The sequence below is a fragment of the Sprattus sprattus genome (genome assembly GCF_963457725.1).
Source record: "Sprattus sprattus genome assembly, chromosome: 4".
Lineage (NCBI taxonomy): Eukaryota > Metazoa > Chordata > Actinopteri > Clupeiformes > Clupeidae > Sprattus > Sprattus sprattus.
Window position 1 is genome coordinate 12,642,159 of NC_137923.1, and position 22,223 is coordinate 12,664,381.

At 44.8% G+C, this 22,223-nt stretch overlaps 1 protein-coding gene across 1 annotated transcript in view; it reads left to right on the forward strand.

Annotated features, from left to right (window-relative positions):
- hecw1b (HECT, C2 and WW domain containing E3 ubiquitin protein ligase 1b) overlaps positions 1–19,936 on the forward strand; it is a gene marked incomplete at both ends in the record, with an annotated part of 37,185 nt that extends 17,249 nt beyond the window's left edge. The window contains 23 exons of the mRNA XM_080836089.1: positions 1,106–1,248; positions 1,685–1,785; positions 2,233–3,747; positions 4,159–4,260; positions 5,923–6,073; positions 9,054–9,166; positions 9,385–9,506; positions 10,038–10,223; positions 11,057–11,191; positions 11,917–12,022; positions 12,749–12,845; positions 13,127–13,210; positions 13,537–13,643; positions 13,946–14,005; positions 14,496–14,610; positions 14,924–15,037; positions 15,272–15,424; positions 15,873–15,971; positions 16,367–16,496; positions 16,795–16,941; positions 17,607–17,721; positions 18,093–18,291; positions 19,825–19,936. Of these exons, the coding sequence (XP_080692215.1) occupies positions 1,106–1,248; positions 1,685–1,785; positions 2,233–3,747; positions 4,159–4,260; positions 5,923–6,073; positions 9,054–9,166; positions 9,385–9,506; positions 10,038–10,223; positions 11,057–11,191; positions 11,917–12,022; positions 12,749–12,845; positions 13,127–13,210; positions 13,537–13,643; positions 13,946–14,005; positions 14,496–14,610; positions 14,924–15,037; positions 15,272–15,424; positions 15,873–15,971; positions 16,367–16,496; positions 16,795–16,941; positions 17,607–17,721; positions 18,093–18,291; positions 19,825–19,936 (4,206 nt within the window). The remainder of the gene's footprint in view (positions 1–1,105; positions 1,249–1,684; positions 1,786–2,232; positions 3,748–4,158; positions 4,261–5,922; positions 6,074–9,053; positions 9,167–9,384; positions 9,507–10,037; positions 10,224–11,056; positions 11,192–11,916; positions 12,023–12,748; positions 12,846–13,126; positions 13,211–13,536; positions 13,644–13,945; positions 14,006–14,495; positions 14,611–14,923; positions 15,038–15,271; positions 15,425–15,872; positions 15,972–16,366; positions 16,497–16,794; positions 16,942–17,606; positions 17,722–18,092; positions 18,292–19,824) is intronic.
- Positions 19,937–22,223: the final 2,287 nt, after the last annotated feature.

The following is a 22,223-nucleotide window of genomic DNA, read 5'->3' on the forward strand; positions in this document are numbered from 1 at the left end:
CCGTTCAAAAGAGTATATATTAATTCTGAGCCAAATGTACATATCAACAAAATAGCTTGCAATTGCCGTACCATACTTGTTATTGCATAGTAAAAATATGCTTTTATGAATGCGCAGCTAGCTAAAGTTCATCACCCAGATACACACACACGCTCACTGACTCTTAGGTGTGCACACACACACACACACACACACACACACACACACACACACACACACACACACACAAACACACATACACAGAGTGAAATCCAGAGATCACAGTCTAGATGGAGAGGTTTTCTCGTCTGACACTGCAGATCAAACAGAGTGTAGACGTTACAAATCACACAATGGCACCTTTTTCACACACACACACACACGCACACACACACACATACACAGAGTGATATCCAGAGATCAAAATCTAGATGGAGAGGTTTTCTCATCTGTCACTGCAGATCAAACACAGTGTAGACGTTACAAATCACACACTGGCACCTTTTTCACACACACACACACACACACACACACACACACACACACACACACACACACACACACACAGACAGCCATGTTGGGTTAAATAATCGCCACCACATCCATCTCAGAGCATGGACAGTTTGAGTGTGTATAGTTCCCTGTAGCCAAACTGCTTTCCCAGCAAGGTCAATGGCCTGGTTCCCAAGCCTATATCCTGATAATAAATGTGTTCTTCACCTCTGTTCTAATCATTTGTCATAATGGAGTTTGCTAAGTAAGGAAGAGTAATTGTTAATGCGAAAATACAAGTTCAGCACCCAGGACAGCAGCCACAGGGCCTTCATGCACTGTTATTATTTTCAGCACCACAGCTGTTTCCATGAAGTTAGACATGGGAATGGGAATGGGAGCATCAGCCTCCTCAGTAATAAGCTTTACCTGTTGTGAGGATTTGCTTTATCCCTTTAATAGTTACTTCTTTATTGTATTCTTTTTTCTCCACATTCCCTCTCTCATGTCCTGTTTCTCCCTCTGTCTCTCTCTTTCTCCCTCTGTCTCTCTGTTGTATAATAATAATAATAATAATGATAATATTCAATTTGTTATTGTTTTCTTTTGTCCCATCTCTCTCTCTCTGTCTCAGCGGTTTAGTTTCGTCTCTCTGCCCACGGATGTCCTGGAGATCGAGGTGAAGGACAAATTTGCCAAAAGCCGCCCCATCATCAAGCGCTTCCTGGGCAAGCTGTCAATGCCCGTCCAGAGACTGCTGGAGAAACACGCTATCGGGTATGCGCTCAAGAGAGATATGTTTGTAAATTTAAAAAAGAAACTTCATTCAGTAAACACACTATACATTAGAGTAAAAAAATTGTGGGCGGTGTGTCAATTCAATGCGATAATATCTCTTGTATCTGACCTGAAGAGTTATTTAATGCCAGGCTGGATATTAGGGCTGTTTTTGCCTGATAATGTATGCTAATGAGTCACTGGAGCTCTGAAGGTCACCCGGATCTGGGCTGAATGGTAATTGAAACAGGAAGAGAGGAAAGGGGCTTTGCTGCTTAAATGATTTCACCATGGCTAATGTCAGGCTCAATCTGCTTTTTGTTCACCCTGCTACCTCCTTTCTTCTTGTCTCTTTCCTTCCCCTCCTCTTTTCTTCTCTTCTCTCTTGCACTTCTCGTCCTTCCTCCCGTTCTTCATCCCTATGTGCCCCCTGAAGGGATCGGGTTGTCAGTTACTCGCTGGGCCGTAGGTTACCCACGGAGCATGTCAGCGGTCAACTACAGTTCAGATTTGAGATCAACTCCTCAAATCACCCAGGTTCAAGCTTTTTTCAACCTTTCTTTCTCTATGTATGCCTGTCTCTATTCCTCTCACAAAAAGAAAGAGATAAAATTGGCTAATTACTTAGCTGGCTATGTTCCAATGGTCAAATCTTAAATAGTATGAATAGCAGTTCAGGTGTCCACTGTTATATTTTGTCTGTTCCACCTATCCATGTATAAATATTGTCTCCCTGTGTGGCTGTGACACATTTTTATGGACTGTGAACATGCTCTGAAAGTAAGAAATATATGTATTTTATATGAATAACAACATAATTGGTACTTAAGTATACTTGTGTATAATGTCCTATTCTCAATGCACAGGCCTTCATCATACTCTCTTTCTGTGTGTGTGTGTGTTTGTGTGTGTGTGTGTCTCTGTGTGTGTGTGTGTGTGTGTGTGTCTGTGTGTGTGTGTGTGTGTGTGTGTGTGCGTCCACAGATGATGAGGACATGTCCCTGAGCATGGAGCTTGAGTGTGCAACCGTATTAGAGGTGAGCGAGAGGGAGGAAGACGGACAGGAGGAGGAGGAGACAGGAGCTCCACGGCGCTCCCCCCAGACTGAGGATGCCATCAGCCTGGACCAGGCAGCTCCAGAGATACCTCTGGACGGGGAGCCTGAGGGCGGGCACGATATCCCCATGGACACAGAACAGGTGTCTGTGTCCGCATCTGCACCAGGGGGGGCATCTGGCCCTGCAGAGGCCCAGGAGAAGCAACAGAGCCAGCAACAGCAGGAGGGGGAGGATCAGGGAGGAGTGGGGGAGGTGGAGGAGGAGAGGAGAAGCCCCAGGAGACCGGATGAAACAAAGCCCCAGATAGGAGAGAGATGCCTGGGGAGCGAGGCTGCGGCAACCCCCTCGTGGGAGCAGGAGTGTGGAAGTGAGGCAGCACCTGCTGAGGCAATGGAAGTGGGAGGAGAGGAGCCTAAGGCTGCTGCTGTTGCTGGAGCTGCTCAGGAGGGTAGCAATGGAACAATGCCACTGACAGCACTGGCACCAGCATCAGAGGAGCAGGCAGAAGCGGGTACAAGTAGCGGAGCTGAGGCCTCGCTGGAGCCAGCGCCAGAGCAGCAGCAGCAGCCCCATCAGGAGGTGGAGGAGCTGGACGGAGGGGAGGTGGAGCTGGGGGAGGTCTGCTCGCTGCGTGTGCGCACCACGCCCCGGAGGAAGCCGCGGCCCTGCTCGCTGCCCGTGTCCGAGCTGGAGACGGTGATCGCCTCGGCGTGCGGTGAGCCCGAGACGCCACGCTCACACTACATCCGCATCCACCGGCTGCTCCACAGCCTGCCCTCCGCCCACGAACAGGACCTAGCCGAGACCCACGACGACACCAACACCAACCACAACCACAACCGGCAGAAACCAGCGGGCAGCCAGGAGGAAGAGGAGGAAGATGATGACGAAGAGGATGATGATGACGATGTGGTGCTGGAGCCCCACGCCCCACACTCGCCCAACGGCACGCCGTGCCCCCGCAGGACGCTGCCCCGCAGCCGCTCAGTGGAGCGTCTCTCCGACCTCATCCACCAGCTGGACAGAGATGGCCGGCCACTGGACACACAGGGCACTGCTGGCACCTCTGGGGCCTCAGGAGGAGGAGGAGGGGAGAGTGAGGAAGAGCTGAGTCCCGTGCCCTGCTGCAGTCACGCGGCTCAAGGCGCACTGGGCGGTGCCCATGGGAGAGCCATGTCACTCGACAGCGCACGCTGCTCCAACAGCACCGTCTTCTCCTCTCAGGAGGAGGAGGAGGAGGAGGACTATGATGAAGACGGGGCCCATCTTGTCAACGGTGTCCTGGGCTCCGACTCGGACCATGAGCTGGGGGCCCAGTGCAGGGAGCCAGGGGACGGGCGGCCGCAGTGGGAGGAGGCCCCCTCCACCCAGGTCCAGAGCCCCCAGAGCAGTGTGGGTAATGGGGTGTCACCTGTGGCGGGGCCCAGCAACAGGACTGGTCGTGAGTAGCACCATGATGAGTCTGATAGCACACTCTTTAACTTTCATTTATAACTTTTATTTGTATAAACTTTAATTTATATGTTACTCGTGTAGAGCTGTATGAATTAAATTAAATTAAATTGACTTGACTTGACTTGAGTCACTGCGTGTTACCTGACACTCTTTTGTCACTCTGTCTTTCTCACTCTCTGCCCTTTCTCTCATTACCTCAATTACCTCTCAATACATGAGAACATCTAATATAGATCCACATCTATTTCACATTCAGAATACTGTGTCAATAAACAAGTGTTAAACACAATTTCTGTCTCCCCCTCTCTTTCTCTCTCTGTTCCTCTCTGTCTTTCTCTGTTCTCTCTCACACTCTTTTTCTCTATTCTCTCTCTCTCTCTCTCTCTCTCTCTCTCAGGTGATTGTCCTTTGCCTTGTAGTCACCCAACAGTCAGTCAGCTCCCGGCTCTACGGCCTGATCCCCACCATTACCCAACCATCGACGAGCCTCTCCCACCCAGTAAGACTCAGTCCTCTCTCTCTCTCTCTCCCTCTCACACACACTCCATAGCTTACCCACTCTAGGATGACATGTTTTTCATTGGTCAGGCAGTCTCTCTGAGTGTTGTCAGATTTTTTAAATATGTTTGTTGTATGTTCTACATGTTATGAATATTACAATTCATGACTCAGTAACAGTTTTATCAACCATTTCCATACCACAATGTTGTGCATGTCCACCTTTTCAAAAACTGTTCACACAGTTAGCTTTACAGACACACACCACAGCACATCGGTTAAGCATTTGTCATGACTTAGGTCTGTCTGGGGTTGACACCCGGCGTCTAGTTAGATGTGCTGTGGGAGTTTTCTGCTCAATTTAGCGATGAAGAGCCAGTAAGCAGTGTATTATTTGTTTATGAGGCATGTTTATGTGCTGTGGCAGCCCAGCACTCAGCAGGATGCAACAAGGGAATTTCAAAGCACGTTTTTTATTAACTGTTTAAATTACAAACAAAGGTATTGAAACAAACAGAAAATGGGGGTAAACCCTCCGTCTTGCAACCGGCACCTTACCCTCTCTCTCTCTCCAGCACTGCTTCTCACTGACTATCGCTTCCTCTCTACCTATGCGCCTTCTCACTCTTTCTTGCCTTTTCTATCTCTCTCTATCTCTGATTATCTCTCTTCCTCTAGTTCTCACTGCTGCTTCTATCTCTTTATCTATCTATATATCTACCTCTCCCTCTATCTGTCTCTGTCTCAGTTGCACAACATGAGCTGCTCATGTAGGTTGCTTTTGCTGAATGGTCACCCATGTTAACCTAAGTGGGAGCAGGTTGGGCTACCACAGTGCATGTCCACTTTTTAAAGAAAACTGTTCACACAGTCGGCTTTATAGACACACACCACAGTACATCAGTTAAGCATTTGTCATGACATAGGTCTGTCACAACAAGTTAAATTTACCACATGTGACAAATGTTACAGTGCTTAGTGTTGTTGTCCAGCATGTAGCTGATCTGGTTGTCCCTTCCCCCGTATGGTCTCGTCACGTGATCAAATAGAGACTTGACATTGGCTAACAAGATACATATTACCCAGCAATCATCATTGCATATCTGTATATGACAAAAATAAAAATTAAATACGAAATTATTAATTAAATTGATTCTGCTTTTTTATAGTTTCTATAGTGTATGTAAGATAAGCATATAATTGTGTTATAGATTGCTACTGATGATTTCCCCCTAAAAAACTATGAAAACCATGACACAGACAGGTTTGCCATTTGAGGGAATATACAGCATAAGGTATCTTAGATACTCCAAAAGAAAAATCATTCTTGATCACTGTCGCATTAAACTAGCGACACTTCCATTTGACATCCATTTGTTCGAAAACTTTAGAAAGCAGGGTCTGCTTTGCCTAAGAACCTTCCGCGCTGGCTGCATTGTCTATAGTTACGCCCCTGGGGCACGTGTACATTTTCTAACACAGCATAGGTATACTCAATTATAGCAAATTAACAAAATACACCTTTTTAAACCACCGATAAGCGATACATAACAGTGACTTCACGCAGAGGCTCTGACTTAGGGGCCCCCTGAGCTCATTGACCCCTGGGCCTGTGCCCGGTTGGCCCATTCGTAAATTCATCCCTGTGTGTGTGTGTGTTTAGACTGGGAGGCACGTATCGACAGCCATGGCCGGGTTTTCTACGTGGACCACATCAACCGCAACACCACCTGGCAGAGGCCCACGACCGCTGCCACTCCAGACGGCCTACGCCGCTCCGGCTCCGTCCAGCAGATGGAGCAGCTCAACAGGAGGTGGGGGGCTGGGGGTGGGGAGCGTGGGAGGTGTGAAAAAACGTGGGGGTGACATCTCTCGCTTTCTCTAGTTCTGTACTTTTCTCTCCCACTCTCTATCTATCTTTCCATCGCGTCCTCTCTACCTATGCGCCTTCTCTCTCTTTCTCACCTCTTTGCTGCTTCTATCTCTTTATCTATCTATCTACCTCTCCCTCTATTTGTCTCTGTCTCAGTTGCACAGCCTAAACTGCTCATGTGGGTTGCTTTTACTGAATTAGATAACCATCTTCAGCGGAAGCGGCTTGATGTGGGATGGGCAGGTGGAGGCGCTGCCACATCTAGAGATGAGTGGAAAGATTGAGACACGGTGACAAGGTTTATCAGAACAAAACACATGTATGTGTCTATACACACGTATGGCTATCGATCTGTCTATCTATCTATCTATCTATCTATCTATCCACCCATCTATCCATCCATCCTCCAGGAAGGTGCCATTCGGAAATAGTGTTTCCCCTCATCACAACCCTGTGAGGATAGCAAGATAAACCACTGAAAAGAGAGTGTCATTTTCTGTGCCATAAACACAAAAAGACACTCTGTATTACACTAAGGTCAGCCTACTAGGGTTGTGTGTAGACTCCAGAAGAGAGGATGGTACAGTACTTCAAAAAGCTACCTGTGAATTATGTGCCTTATTGTTTTGGAACTAAACTATGTGCATTATCAGTTGGAAAACTGCTAGGTACAGTGTGAAGAGTGAGAGACTAGCTGATGAAGTTGTGCATTAATTGTTTCAGTAAGGTATGTTTTTTGCTCAGTGTACTAATGAACTGTCAGTAAGCTGTGTTTAGACTAGATGCAAGTTTATGTGCGAAGATAAGCTCAAGCTGCACTCCATGAACATCCATAAAAGCAGCAGAGAATTCATGCTACAGTGGCAGGTTCTGGGGTTGAGAGAAGCCATGTAGTTAGATGAGCTCTGGAAGTTTTCTGCTCAATTTAGTGATGAAGTGCCAGTAAGCAGTGTATTATTTGTTTATGAGGCATGTTTATGTGCATGAGGATTTCATACGCAACGTCTACATACATAAAAGTCCGTAACTCTATAATCATTAATTAAAGCCACAGAGGAGCCATTTTACAGTGGCAGGTCCTGAGGTCAATAGAGGCTGTCTAACCAGACATACTGGGCGGTTTCTGCTCCATTTATGATGAAGTGTCATATGCCTTTGACTCAGAGCCCTCTCGTTTCCGGACTGAGAGTGTGACTTCCCCATGCCTCAGGCTGGGCCCACTCAGCACATAGACATGCTCATGCCCCCTGCTGGAGAGGAGACAAAAGACAATTAAAAATTAAAAATAAAACGTTCAAATGACATAACTGGTATTTGGGTCAAAATGTACTAGATTTTACAAAGTCAGATAACAGAGAAATACAGGTGTCAGTTATAATCGAGTAAACAACTAAGACAAAGTTAAGGAAAATGGCAAATTTATAAAACATAACATAAACGTACATTACTATATGTAAATTAATATTTACTACAAATGTGAATGTATAGGAATGTATATGTTCTGTTATTGTAATTATCAAATAGTAGTCCTAAATGGGCAAATGAGAGCTGAATACTTTTACAAAGTGGGGAATCAGGACTGGGCCCAGCACCAGGTAGCACAAGACTGGCAGACCATTGGTTCCTGTTGCTCAATATTTTCTCTCAGGATTCTGGTTCATGTCCATAACCAGCTATCACCAGGTCACATTGTTTCAGATTCAAAAATACACTTGGAAGCTTAATACAACTGAATGAAAATTGCAGCAATAGAGAATTTCTAATTTCTGTCTGCACGTAGAACGTGTTATTTAGTGCATGTTGCACGTGGGAGTTGAGAGATGGCACAGGTGCGCAGCCCCTCCCTCCAAATACTTTGTGTTGTTGGAACTTAAACTGACAGTAGTTCACATTTTGGAGGCACGGAGGTGGATTACTCGTAAACGGGCAGCATACCGCATTCAGGAAGACAAAAGCAGTGGTTGACATGGCATTATCTGTAAGAAACGTTAAAAAATAGTGGCCTGGTACCACATCTGGGGTATGGAGTACAAGCTACGGTATGAATTATGTGAACACTGGTCATGATGAAGGGTAGGTTACACAACGTCATTGGTAAGAAAAATAACCTGCACAGTATCAAGAACAAGTATACAATATGAAACATTTCAAAGCAAATTTGCAAATACAAGTAGCCTAGGCCTATTCAACCAGCAAAACTGTTAGGCCTAAGTATTGTTGCATAATAATAATGAACACATTCATCCTTCTCAGCTACAGTAAATTATTGATACATTGATAATATGGTCTAATTTAACAATGTCCAATCCCACAAAAACAAATAGAACGGATGAAGACACCAGTTAAAAGTACTATGGTACAATCAGTATTATAAGTTTCTTCTGCTAGCCAAGAACTGAGGAAACTGCATGACGTATAGGTTACATAACACACACATACAGGATCTAAGTCAGAGGTAAAATAGTCTATATATGCAGTAGAACATTCTTAACTGCTTTCCCACCCACCCAAACCTCACTGAGTTTCAAATCCTGGTTACGGCCCTGTTTTGCGATAGAAGTGGTTCATGTGGGCCTCTGGTCGATGTTAAGCTGGGGAAGTGGGCTACAGAGCATCTACAAGAGCATCATTTCCCCATTAGACAGGAACGTAATGGGAGGATGCTCTGTGGCTAGGGTGTCTCAGAGAGAGAGAGAGAGAGAAGGATAGAGAGAGAAAGAGCAAGTGGGTTAGAGAATATGCATAAGTGTGTGTGTGCGCACGCGCGTGTGTGTATATGGGTGTGTATGAGTAATGAATGCATTGTCTCTTAAGCTCTCATTGCACTTGGCTGAAACAGTGTGATAGATAGGTGATAGTCATAGTAGGATGCATCTTCTCTCGCAGAGGTTTATTTATGTTTTTCAATCTGCTTTTGCCAGGTATCAAACAATTCAGAGAACCATGGCAACAGAGAGGAGAGACGAAGAAGGAAACAGCTCCACAGGCGAGACAGCGGGCAACAGTGAGACTGACTCACCACCACTTGCCCGTGGTAAACACTTTGCTCTCCATCTCCGTCCTCCTGTGAATGTACTGTGTGTGTGTGTGTGTGTGTGTGTGTGTGTGTGTGTGTGTGTGTGTGTGTCTGTGCTTGCACACAACATTCAAAGAGACACATGCATTTATGTGACGTGTGTGTGTGTGTGTGTGTGTTTTTGCACACAACATGCTAAGAGGCACATATGTGTTTATGTGATGTGTGTGCTGCAGAGTCGAGAAGGGATACACCCTGCTCTCCAGGCCACTGTCAGAAGATCACCCAGCTGCTCCAGAGTCCGGCGGTCAAATTCATCACCCACCCCGAGTTCTTCACTGTTCTCCATGCCAACTATGTGAGTGCCTCTGCACTGTGCACACGATGCTCACGTCTATGTGTGTGTGGCCTCTGCACTGTGCACACGATGCTCACGTCTATGTGTGTGTGGCCTCTGCACTGTGCACACGATACTCACGTCTATGTGTGTGTGGCCTCTGCACTGTGCACACGATGCTCACGTCTATGTGTGTGTGGCCTCTGCACTGTGCACACGATACTCACGTCTATGTGTGTGTGGCCTCTGCACTGTGCACACGATGCTCACGTCTATGTGTGTGTGGCCTCTGCACTGTGTACACGATGCTCACGTCTGTGTGTTTGACAGTATATGTAATGCACTGTAATGTATGATTGATGGGACTGTTGTGAATTGATTATTTTACCTTGACTTTCTCTGCGCATGTCAATATTTCGGCTATGAAACTGTACTTTACTGTACTTGAGCAACAAACTCATGTTTGATTTCTCTTTCTCCCTCTCCCTCTCCATCTCTCTCTCTCTCTCTCCGTGTGTGTCTGTGTCTCTCTGTTGTGAATCTTTGAAACAGGGTGCTTACCGGATGTTCACCAACAGCTCCTGCCTCAAACACATGATCCTGAAGATCCGGCGAGACGCGCGTAACTTCGAGCGCTACCAGCACAACCGCGATCTGGTCACCTTCCTCAACAGGTTTGCTGACGCCCAACTGGAGCTTCCACGGGGATGGGAGATCAAGACAGACCCGCAGGGCAAGGTACTACTTGATCTCAGAATCTCAAAAAACTCAATATGAGTTCACCTCTCGATGGCACAGTGTTTCCACAGGGACAGACAGGTGCTCCCAAAAGAACAGATACTTCTTGCTGAACTTCGAATGCCCAGTTATTCCCTGTCGGAGGTCATTTACTAGATACAAGAGGCTCACAGTGATCCCATTTCAGTCTGCTCACCTGTGAATCCTGCAATATTTTCACGGCAAAAAAACGTCACTTACTTTACTAATTCTCTGTCTGAGTTCACCTTTTGTTGCTACAGTGTTTTCCAAGGGACAGATACTCAGCCAGATCCTCAGTATGTTACTCTTGTTTAGGTCGACCCCTGGGGTTGCAATGGCCCCACAGGGAAAACCGCCACTCCCCAAAAGCCTTGACGACTCACTATCTGAGTTCATTGAGACACTTGTTGCCTACTCGATATCATCCATGACTATGCCCTTTCAGTCTCACACACAGCAGGGCACCCAGAGTGAAAGGTTGTAACAACAAGCGTTTAGTCTCCAGTCTGTTGTTCATTTAGGCACAACGTACCCACAGAGAAATGTATATTTGAACATAGTGCAAGGCCATTTTGTTATAATTCTTAATAGCTTTCCCAGGCTTTAGTCTTTTTTATTTGCAGCTAGGTTGATGTGTCACGTGTAAGTTGCATTGGATATAAAGTATGTGCCAGATGGCTAAATGTCATGCCAAAATAGAAGCGTAAAAGGCGAAAAAGGTTACATATCTGCCAAATGTTGTTATTTTCCAGAGTGACATGATGGCGATGTGATGTTTACTGTGTTATGATCTGTTCTTCCTGTGCTTGTAGTCGTTCTTTGTGGACCATAACAGCCGTGCCACCACCTTTATAGACCCCCGTATCCCTCTGCAGAACGGCAGGCTGCCCAACCATCTCACTCATCGCCAGCATCTGCAGAGACTACGCAGCTACAGCGCAGGAGAGGTGTGTGTGTGTGTGTGCGTGTGTGTGTGTGTGTGTGTGTGTGTGTGTGTGTGTGTGTGTCTATGCCCTTTCACCCAGAAGAAAGCTCAAGGAAATAAAACTGCAACGCTGCATGTAGGAATGTGCATGCACAGCACGGTTGAGGAATCCCCCTGGAGATATACATTTTGTCTGCATGACCACTACCACTGACAGAATTCCAGGCCATTTATATATAGTGAGATGTCCAGAGGAGAAATAATGTAAAACCACTGCAGGCTTGTAATGTGCCCATTTCATTTGAATTATTTTATAAAAATGTTTCAAACAATATTATATGTTCCAAAACATAAGTTGGTTTTGTTTGTAAGCTTGTGGGTATTTGAGCATTTTTGTAAATCATTATTTTATTTTGTCTCATAGAGCTTGCATATGATCCATATGATTTGGTATTTGCTATCACTATGAAATGTTGACAAACATCAACAGCGAAACAACAGTATAATTTAATCCGTGTGTGTGTTTGCGTGTGTGTGTGTGTGTGTGTGTGTGTGTGTGTGTGTGTGTGTGACTGTGTGTGTGTGTGTGTGTGTCTGTGTGTCTGTGTGTGTGTGTGTGTGTGTGTATACTGTGATATACTGTGTGAATAACCGACCCTGGCCCAGCTCCACTTGACCTAGTCAGCTCCCGGCAGTCATTTATTCATTCATCAATTCATTCATGCATTCACTTCCTTTTCTCCTCAGGCATCTGAAGTGTCCCGCAGTCGTGGGGTGTCTCTGCTCACGCGGCCAGGGAACAGCCTCGTGGCCGCCATACGCAGCCAAAGCCAGCAGGAGCCAGTGCCATTAGGTACGTCACGTCACCCCATGTCATGCATGTCTGAGGCATGCCAAACAGGGTGCAGTAATTAGCATAGCCAGTGGCATGCCATAGCGAGGTGTGATCTTAGATTATAGCAGAGAGCAGCTGGTGCATTTCAGTGTAAGGGCGAGCTCATGAAGGACAGAGATCGAGCCATTGTGTGAGGACCTCTAAACACTAGTGCAAGGAATTGGACCCTTTGACCTCTATATAATCAGTGCATGAGGTATAGAGCTGATGTGCATTTACGTTTAATCCAGATCAAGACTTAGCTCTGGTTCTGATGTATTTGTGTAGAGTCCTGCAGGCTGCATGCATGTGCACACACTCTACAACTGGCAAATGTGCAGTGGCATTTTATTTTTCTTCGATGTTGAATCTTTAAATGTTAAATGTTAGATGTTACATTTTTTCCTGTTTTTCTGCTGCGCATCAGGGTCTAGTTTGTCCTATCTGAGTTTGGTTGTCTGATATGGACCGGCGGCCTATACATTATTCCTTACATAACCAAATTTTCACAAGATGCATACAGATACAGAATTGAAAATTTGGAATACTTAATCCCTAACAGCAGAGAATGTGTGTGTGTGTGAGCTACCTGTGTTTCCAGGCTATTTGTTGACTCCGTAGTCACTATTTAAACAGGTTACAGCCTTTTTCTCTACAACACTCACCCACACCTGACTGTGTGTTTGTCTTGCTTTTTCTCTTCAGCCTACAATGATAAGATTGTGGTGTTTCTACGGCAACCCAACATCTTTGAGGTGCTACAGGAGCGGCAGCCCAGCTTTGCCCGGAATCACTCGTTGAAGTAAGCACTTGCTTGTTTGTTGCTTGTTTTAATAAATATGTCACTCCTTACATTGTCGCAATTTTATGGAGCAGTTTTGTTGTTTCCTTTTTCATTGCTTAAAAGCAATTTGATTTGTGTATCACAGAGCCTCTAGATAACTATTGATTAAAAAAGAGAACAAGCTTGCTAAATATAAAGTGCAGCTCTAATTGTGATCTACTTCTGTTATGGTTCTGTCTGTGCGTGTGTGTGTGGGCACGCATGTGTGTGTGTTTGTGTTTATACAATGTTTTTTGTAGAGAGAAGGTTCACCACATCCGCACAGAGGGGACTCAGAGACTGGAAAAGCTCTCCTGTGATGCTGACCTGGTCATGCTGCTGAGGTAGAGTCACATAAAGTAGAGATGGCCGATCTCACCTCAACATAGCACTATTAAACAGAAACGATTAAACAGATTACTGTTGGGGCAGTTTTGAAGGAATATTAAATAGATTTGTGAATAATTAAAGGGTTGCTCACCACGTATCAACTGATTAAGGAGGTCACTTCAGTAGCCCCTCTACAAGAAGAGGCGTTAGATCGTTTCAGGGGAGACGAAGATTAATGTCATTTGGGGGATTTAGTTTGAGGTGTTTTCCACAGCATCCCCAATGGTATTGCACCCGTGCCTTGCCCGTGTTTCTCTGATGTGTGTTTTTGCACCCACAGTCTGTTTGAGGAGGAGATCATGTCCTACGTCCCCTTGACCACGTTTCACCCGAGTTTCAGCTTCTCCCCCAGATGTTCCCCAGGATCCTCACCCCAGAACTCACCAGGTTAGTGGAGCGTGACTGCTGTCTTACTTCACAAGCTTTGAGAATAATGAAGTACTTATAAGAAGTGTTCCTAGAATTTGTTTTGGTCTATTCAAAATATAAGAGATTTGTTTCACTCTCAATATTAATGATTTAACTTTCCATAAACTAATGTCAAGGTTCAATGCATTATTCTATTATGTATGAATTGCATAATACAGTAGAGTACAGTAGCTCTATATTAACATCAGAGTGTAAACTGGGAGTGGAGGTGTTGTGTAACTCACTTTGCTGAATCCATGCTATTGCCTGGGGCACGCAAGGCATTCAGGAGCGGCTGCCCCTGCTCCCTGCCTGCTGTCTGCCTATCGATAGCTCACCAGGTCAGGGTCCTCTTTAATCTACCCTGCCTACCCGTCTGATTAACTGACCTGATCCGTCCTCCACCTTTGTGGAATGTCCCCAACCTTCCACCTGTCCCTCATGAATCTGCTCCTCAGACTTCATCGTGTGGAGTCTCGTGTTCCCTTTCCCGCGTCTTGGATGTCAAGATTCCCTTTTCTTCTTACGTCCCTGTGACCAGAGCCAACATGCTGTTGATTTCTCCTGGAGTCTTCAACATGGTGTTTAATATCTCTCCCGGTGTTCATTTTCCCCATAATTTTTCATCCGGCAATCTTTTTCAAAGCTCATTTTCCTCAACTGAAATGCTGTTGTGTTTTCAGAGTGCTAATCCCCCTCTTGACCCTTGTTATAAACTGTTATTTCGTAGTTGTGTGGTCAGCTTGAGCCTCTTGTTATAAATGCAGAGGACAGTGTCTTGAAGCAGGAGAAACCATCTCTGATCTGTAGTGTTTTGTGTCTTTTTGTCAGGTACACAAAGGGCGCGAGCGCCAGCCCCCTATCGGAGAGACTTTGAGGCCAAACTCCGTAACTTCTACAGGAAGCTGGAAGCTAAAGGATATGGCCAGGGCCCTGGAAAGATCAAGTAAGAAACCCGTGCCAAGACACCCCCATCTAACACAGAAAGAATATCAGAGACACTGAAAAAGCTCATGGTCCTTATACCATACAGGTCACTCGGTTAAGTTATTTATGAATGAACAATGGTAAAATTAGTTATGTAAGTTGTATTTGTCTATTTGTGTGTATAATATGTGTAGATATATGTGTATATATGTGTAGGTAGATGTATGAGTATTTGTATGATAATAATTATTATTGTACACATACACTTTTATACATATTATGTATATGTATATGTGCTGTACATGTACATGTGGGCATATGTTGTGTTTCAGGCTGATAGTCAGGCGAGATCACCTGCTGGAGGGCACCTTTAACCAGGTGATGGCCTACTCACGAAAGGAACTGCAGAGGAACAAACTTTACATCACGTTTGTCGGAGAGGAAGGGTAAGAGTCTGCCTGGCCTCAATAAAAACAACCTCTCTGTTTTACTGCTTGTTTGCTGGTTTTGATTTCATCTTTCAGAATTCACCATTTTTACCTAATATTCCTCGATAGTGGCTGTGTATACTGCATGTCATTTATGAATATGTTGGCAATTGATGTGTGAAATCTCATCTCAAGAGTCTCTTTGTCTCTGTCGTGTGACATCCTGGTTGCTGCTGTTTTTCTTTCCCTCAGTTTGGACTACAGCGGGCCGTCACGCGAGTTCTTCTTCCTGCTCTCCCAGGAGCTCTTCAACCCATACTACGGCCTGTTTGAGTACTCCGCCAATGATACTTACACCGTCCAGATCAGCCCCATGTCCGCCTTTGTGGAGAACCATCTGGAATGGTGAGGCCCTCACTCATCCTTCCCATAAACACAAAAGCTTCCTGTTTGGAAGAGGCAGACGATGAGAGAGAGTTTTCCCACAGCGTCCTATGAGCTAGTGCACGGGTTGAAAAGAAAAGCAAACAAAAGGGTTTCCGAATGCTGTTAGAGAGTGTTCAGAGTGTCCTGTGTGTGTCTGTGTATTTTAGAGAGGCATGCTATTTTCATTGGATGTGTTCCTATTCTGGACGTAAGAGTCCAAAGTGACTCTCAGACTCTCCATAAATAGATGATGTAGCTTGAGAAAGTTCAAACTGGAAATATAGATCATTGTGTGTGTCATATCTCTGTTTGTGTTGTGCTTTGTGCTTTGTGCTTTGTGTGTGTGTGTGTGTGTGTGTGTGTGTGTGTGTGTGTGTGTGTGTGTGTGTGTGTGTGTGTGTGTGTGTGTGTGTGTGTGTGTATCCAGGTTCCGTTTCAGTGGCCGTATCCTTGGTCTAGCCCTAATCCACCAGTACCTGCTCGATGCCTTCTTCACGCGACCATTTTACAAAGCCCTGCTCAGACTGTGAGTTCATCGTTAAATTCACTTAGTCCTTTAAACTTTATTTTATGTGAATAAGGTCAATGCAATTATTAAATGAGACAACTTGTGTAAACACTTGTTCTTAAACATGCAGTACAATCAAATGTGAAAACACTGTATCTATATTTGAAGAGCTGTCTTGAAATCATGCAATCTGTGAATCGAACTACGCAGTAGCACAACATATAGCGTATTAGCACAACCTATAGCCTATTAGCACATCATATAGCCTATAGGCACAACATATAGCCTATAAGCACAACATAGTATAGCCGTTAAGCACAACATATAGCCTTTGAGGACAACGTATAGCCTATTAGCACAACATATAGCCTATTAGCACAACACCTTTCATGAGGGCTTTTCATCATCATTAGAGCAACTGACCTCAGTGACCTGGAGTACCTGGATGAGGAGTTCCACCAGAGTTTACAGTGGATGAAAGACAACGACATCACCGATGTCCTGGACCTCACGTTCACTGTCAACGAGGAGGTCTTCGGTCAGGTGAGAGGTCGTCCTTGGCACTGTATGAGGAGGAAAGGTTATTCAATAATAGTATAATCTTACACTTAATTTGCCTATAGCCAGTGTGACATTGTAACTGTACACACAGTGCCCAAAACTAAAATGGTCATTCTGCTCTTAAAGTGGTGTGCTCTTTATTGCCATGGGTTTGATCACCTGGTTACATGCTGATGTGATGTACAGCATGCGGTCCTGCACTCTAATTGCTTCGTATGAATAGCTCTACTAAATTAATAAATGTGAACATGAATTTCTCTTTCTCTTCCTGTGGTAACAGGTTACGGAGAGGGAGCTGAAATCGGGCGGAGCAAACATCCAGGTGACGGAGAAGAACAAGAAGGAGTACATTGATCGAATGGTGAAGTGGAGGGTTGAGCGAGGGGTGGTGCAGCAGACGCAAGCGCTGGTCAGAGGCTTTTACGAGGTACGTCAGGATGGGCCAAGGGATCACTGAAACTCTTTAGGTTTTGTTGTTATAAAGAGTTCCATAACTGATCACATTTATCGATTTCCCCCTAACTGAGATTTGAATTAAGTCTGTGACCTACATCTGTCATTATCTGACTGCAGTTCTCTGAATCCCGTAGTGTGGTGTGCTGATGGCTCTGTGAATGTAGCTAATACACCATAGTTACTAGTGTTCAAGAGAGACAGCGAATGTCAGCAAATAGCAGCATTGCCACTGGCACCATACCCATGGCACCACACACAAGGCACCACAAACATGGCACCACACACATGGCATATTCTACCCACGGACACCACACACATGGCATATTCTTCCCACTGCCACCACACACTGCAGCAGTGCCACTGACACCCACACACTGCAGCAGTGCCACTGACACCATACACAGCATATTCTACCCACTGAAGCCACACACACACGGCATATTCTACCCACTGACGCCACACAAATGACAGCCGTGCCACTGCCACCACACACATGGCGTATTCTACCCATTCTAGGCAGTCCATTCTCCTCTCCTGTGTGCAGGCCGGAGGTCAGTGCAGTAGCTGTTGGGCTGTGAGCTGCCAGGGGGCTGAGTCCTGAGCTCTGTGTCTGTCTCTGTCTCTGTCTCTGTGCAGGTGGTGGACTCTCGGCTGGTGTCTGTGTTTGATGCCAGAGAGCTGGAGCTGGTCATCGCAGGAACAGCAGAGATCGACCTGAATGACTGGAGGAACAACACAGAGTACAGAGGAGGTCAGAATCAGGCAGCCAATGTTTTACTGTAACATTGTGCAGCACATTAATAATACATATATTACTATGAATACCCTTATTACATATGACACCTAATTCCATTAACTTTCATGTATTGATGTTACACTTAAATCCTGCAATTTTTCATGTTACGATGGTTTACATGGTAAGGTATGGTAGAGTTTAGTGTGATATAGTGTGATGGTATGAGATGAAATAACATAATATAATAGGACATGCTTAGATATGTCAGATATTGTAAAGCAAGGTAGTGTGCGATATATGGTGTGACATGATCTGTTAGATGGTATGAGATGACACAACATAGTATAATAAGTCATGCTGATATATGCCATCTTCCCCTGCTCCAGGCTACCATGATGGGCACATAGTGATCCGGTGGTTCTGGGGAGCCGTGGAGCGTTTTAATAACGAGCAGCGCCTGCGTCTGCTTCAGTTTGTGACGGGCACCTCCAGCGTGCCCTACGAGGGCTTTACTGCACTGCGCGGCAGCAATGGCCTCCGCCGCTTCTGCATCGAGAAGTGGGGCAAGATTACCTCACTGCCCAGGTACGCCGTAGATTCCCTGCCCCTCTGATTATCTCTCGCTACTGTGACCTACTGACATTCTGTGGTGTTGTGTTCAGGAGACAGGGTTATTGCCCCAGATACCCCAGGCCTCAAGGCAAGTGGGGTGACTGCTCTCCCTTTCCCCACAGACATTCTGTAAAATGAAAAATACATCATAATTAAACACATTAGCATATTCCGACTATTTGCTGGTTAAAAAAAAAAGAATTCATTTGCATATGTTACTGTTGAAGGAGATCTGGTCCTAACTGTCCAGTGCTGGTCCAGTGATTTTAGCCTTAATCGGCTCTTTGTGCTCTAAGCATGCTGTGACCGCGCCCAGTGAAACATTGTCCACACACAGCTGTATGTTTGGACACTCACAAGTGACACTGGAGCCCCAGCATTGATGAGTTACAGTTCTCTAACAAAGAAGACGCTTCCTCCGCGTTACCCAAGTTTACACACACACTCACACACACACAACCTCACTCATGCACTCCGACTTCCAACTTACCATATCTCTCTATCTCTCTCTATCTCTATCTCTCTCTCTCTCTCTCTCTCTCTCATACACAAACTCCCACTCTTTTCAAACTCCCACTTACTCGCACACACACACGCACACATACGCGCACACACACACATAACACGCGCACGCACGCACACACACACACACACACACACACACACACACACACACACACACACACACACACACACACACACACACACACACACACACACACACACACACACACACACACACACACACACACACACACACACACACACACACACACACACACACACACATATAGCCCACCCCCCACATACACTGAGAGTATGCTAACATGTCTGGGTCTGTCATGCCTGAGGAAGTCTGGGGAAGCAGTCTGACCTACATGCATGCTATTTTAAATGCCACCAATGTACCACCCCCACCCCACCCCTAAAGCAGACAGAGGAGGTTGGTTTTACGGTATTGTTTTAAGCACGGGAGATTGTCATGCCCTATTTGCGGTTTCAGCTGTAGTCCAGTGTTCATATTCCCTCTGCTCCCCATAACATTCATTTTTAATGGGGGTTCTGAGCTTTACAGTTCAGTGCTTCTTTGGATTCATGGTCCATGTGTGAGCCGGTGGTCTACTGGTGATTTTTTTTTTTTTCAAGTTAATGTTAAAATCATGTGAGAGGGTTGGGGATGCTTATGCCTATGCTTATGCCTATGCAGGATCTACTTACATTTTATGATTTATAAAAATGATCTATAATAACTTCTTATTGACTCAGTGTCTACATGTTCACCTGTACATGTGAATGTTTTAAGAACTGTAATTGTTTAATGTCTCAGCATCTATATAAGCTGTTTTATGCATTTATTGATTTGTGTGTCTACAATTGGAAGTCATTGTTCTAAAGTATAATCAACTGATCAACTGGGCTTCACTTCATCAGATGTCCTCACTGAGCTGATTAGACAGGTCTCTTTAAAGAGAATAACAGTTGCTGTTTTGCAATCTTGTCTTTCAGGGCTCACACATGCTTTAACCGTCTGGATCTACCCCCCTACCCCTCCTATACGATGCTCTATGAGAAACTGCTCATCGCTGTGGAGGAGACCAGCACGTTTGGCCTGGAATAATGACTCCTCACCTGTAGGCCTATCCAGCACGTTTGGCCTGGAGTAATGACTCCTCACCTGTAGGCCTATCCAGCACGTTTGGCCTGGAGTAATGACTCCTCACCTGTAGGCCTATCCAGCACGTTTGGCCTGGAGTAATGACTCCTCACCTGTAGGCCTATCCAGCACGTTCGGCCTGGAGTAATGACTCCTTACCTCTAGGCCTATCCAGCTGAGGGACTCTGGAGTTGGCAAACTCCAAAAACTGTTGATGTTTTTTTCACAAACGTGTCATTTTTTTCTCTGTGGACTATTGCCTCTTTTTGTGAGCAAGAAATAGAACAAAAACAAAACCATACCACAAAAAAGGCATGCATGTGTAACTCACCTGTTGATACTGTATTTACAGTCTTTATTGGGTTTGCACAATCCCAGCTGGTATGCAATAGTAAACATCTGGGTTCAGCCTCCTACTACTCTCAGGGCCTAAATCCTTTACTGCAACTGGCAGCACCCCTTCCAAAACAACCACAACCACAATCACAACCAGAGCCAGAGCCAGAGCCAGAGCCAGAGCCAGAGCCAGAGCCAGAGCCAGAGCCAGAGCCAGAGCCAGAGCCAGAGCCAGAGCCGGAGCCGGAGCCAGTCGTTGTTTTCCCCTCACCATCACAGGACCTTTGCTGCAGTTTTACCTTCTCACGAGAGACGCATTGCTGTCAATGTTGACACAAGAAGTACAGATGTACAGGACAGGAAGTGTGCCTCAATGGGAGTTATCATCAGTGGATGTACTGCCACCGTGTCACCATCACGCCAAACCAGGGGGCGTGGCATCTCGTGCAGTGTGAACCTGTGACATCACTAGGGCCTGTTGCTCAGGCCAAACAGCATCGCCTCACTTTTAAATGGCCACCGCACCATATCAGTTCAGCATTGCCTCAGTTCAAAATGGGCACCCTCAAACCAAAATACATGATCAGTCAGTTAAGTTATCACCGTGTAGTTACAGAGGGATGATTTTCACATACATCAGTTAGAGGGTGGAGAGACTGAAGACCCTTTAGTCCGTGCAGATGTATACATATATAATAATAAAAAAAAAATGATATGCAAAGTCTGTTTCAAATATAAAAACATTATACACATGAAAATTATGTTACCATGACATCGCACTTGTACTTTTATGCTGCCCTTTAAAACATTAAAACATTTTCACTTAGGTGAGGAGGAGCCCACTGCAGTCACAATGAAAGGGCCACAATCACTGAAAGAGCATTATGTTATCTCTGGGTCGCCAGCATCCTTCTAATATGCTGTTTTTACATTAAATATGAAGGTTTTATGCAGTAGTCCTGTCTTAAGTCACTCATCTTTTCAAGACCTCATTTGTTGTTTTTTTCCAGAAAATAGTAGTAGTGAAGTAGTAATGTGGGATTTCATCTTTGTGGCTCAGTGAAATAATATGCTTACACACAAAATCTGAAGGCATTGCTGAGTCAAAATATTGAAACATATTCATAAGGGCATACACTACAATTTTTTCTGTCTTGTATTGTATCACTGTTTTAATGTAAGACAAATCTTTTATCAAATTTTGTTACATAGTCATGTTTGTAAGGATGATATGAATGTACAGTACGGTTGTGTGAAGATTGTTGAACTTTGTTGATTGTTGAACTGTTTTTAAATGATTGTGCATAAATACAGGACAATGGATTTTGTGCAATGCAGATCAAACGTGACCTTCTGACCTTTGTTGAAGCGCAGATGGAGATGGAAGGCTTCTTGAATTCAGGAGCTCTAGGTGTAAAAGATAAAATGTGTGCCGTTTTATTTTACTTAAGACCCCTGGATGGTGGAGCCATTCTATGTAATACTGAGAATTAACAAGGTCCAAGTGCACTTTTGGGAAAGACGAGATCAAATAACCACCATTATGAAATTCCCATGAAATTCATATTATTATATAAATATATTGATTAACCAAATAATATTATTAACATGCATTTATAGACATTTCAAATGACCTTGTTAATTCTCAGTTGATGATACAGTTACAGCCTATTTTACATTCACTCAGGCAACAGGAAATCGCTCATAACCATGTGTTGTGTTTATTTACAGTATTGACATTTCTTTATTTTTTCATTGTTGAGGTTAAAGTGAAGGACAGTTTGAGTGACAGAGAGACAGGACCTACAAGAGTGTCACAGACAAATCACCAAAGATCATCATATACATCAAGACATCAGACAAGACAGACAGACATTGTTGACTAGTCTGTGAACCGGCATGTAGACCTGCATGA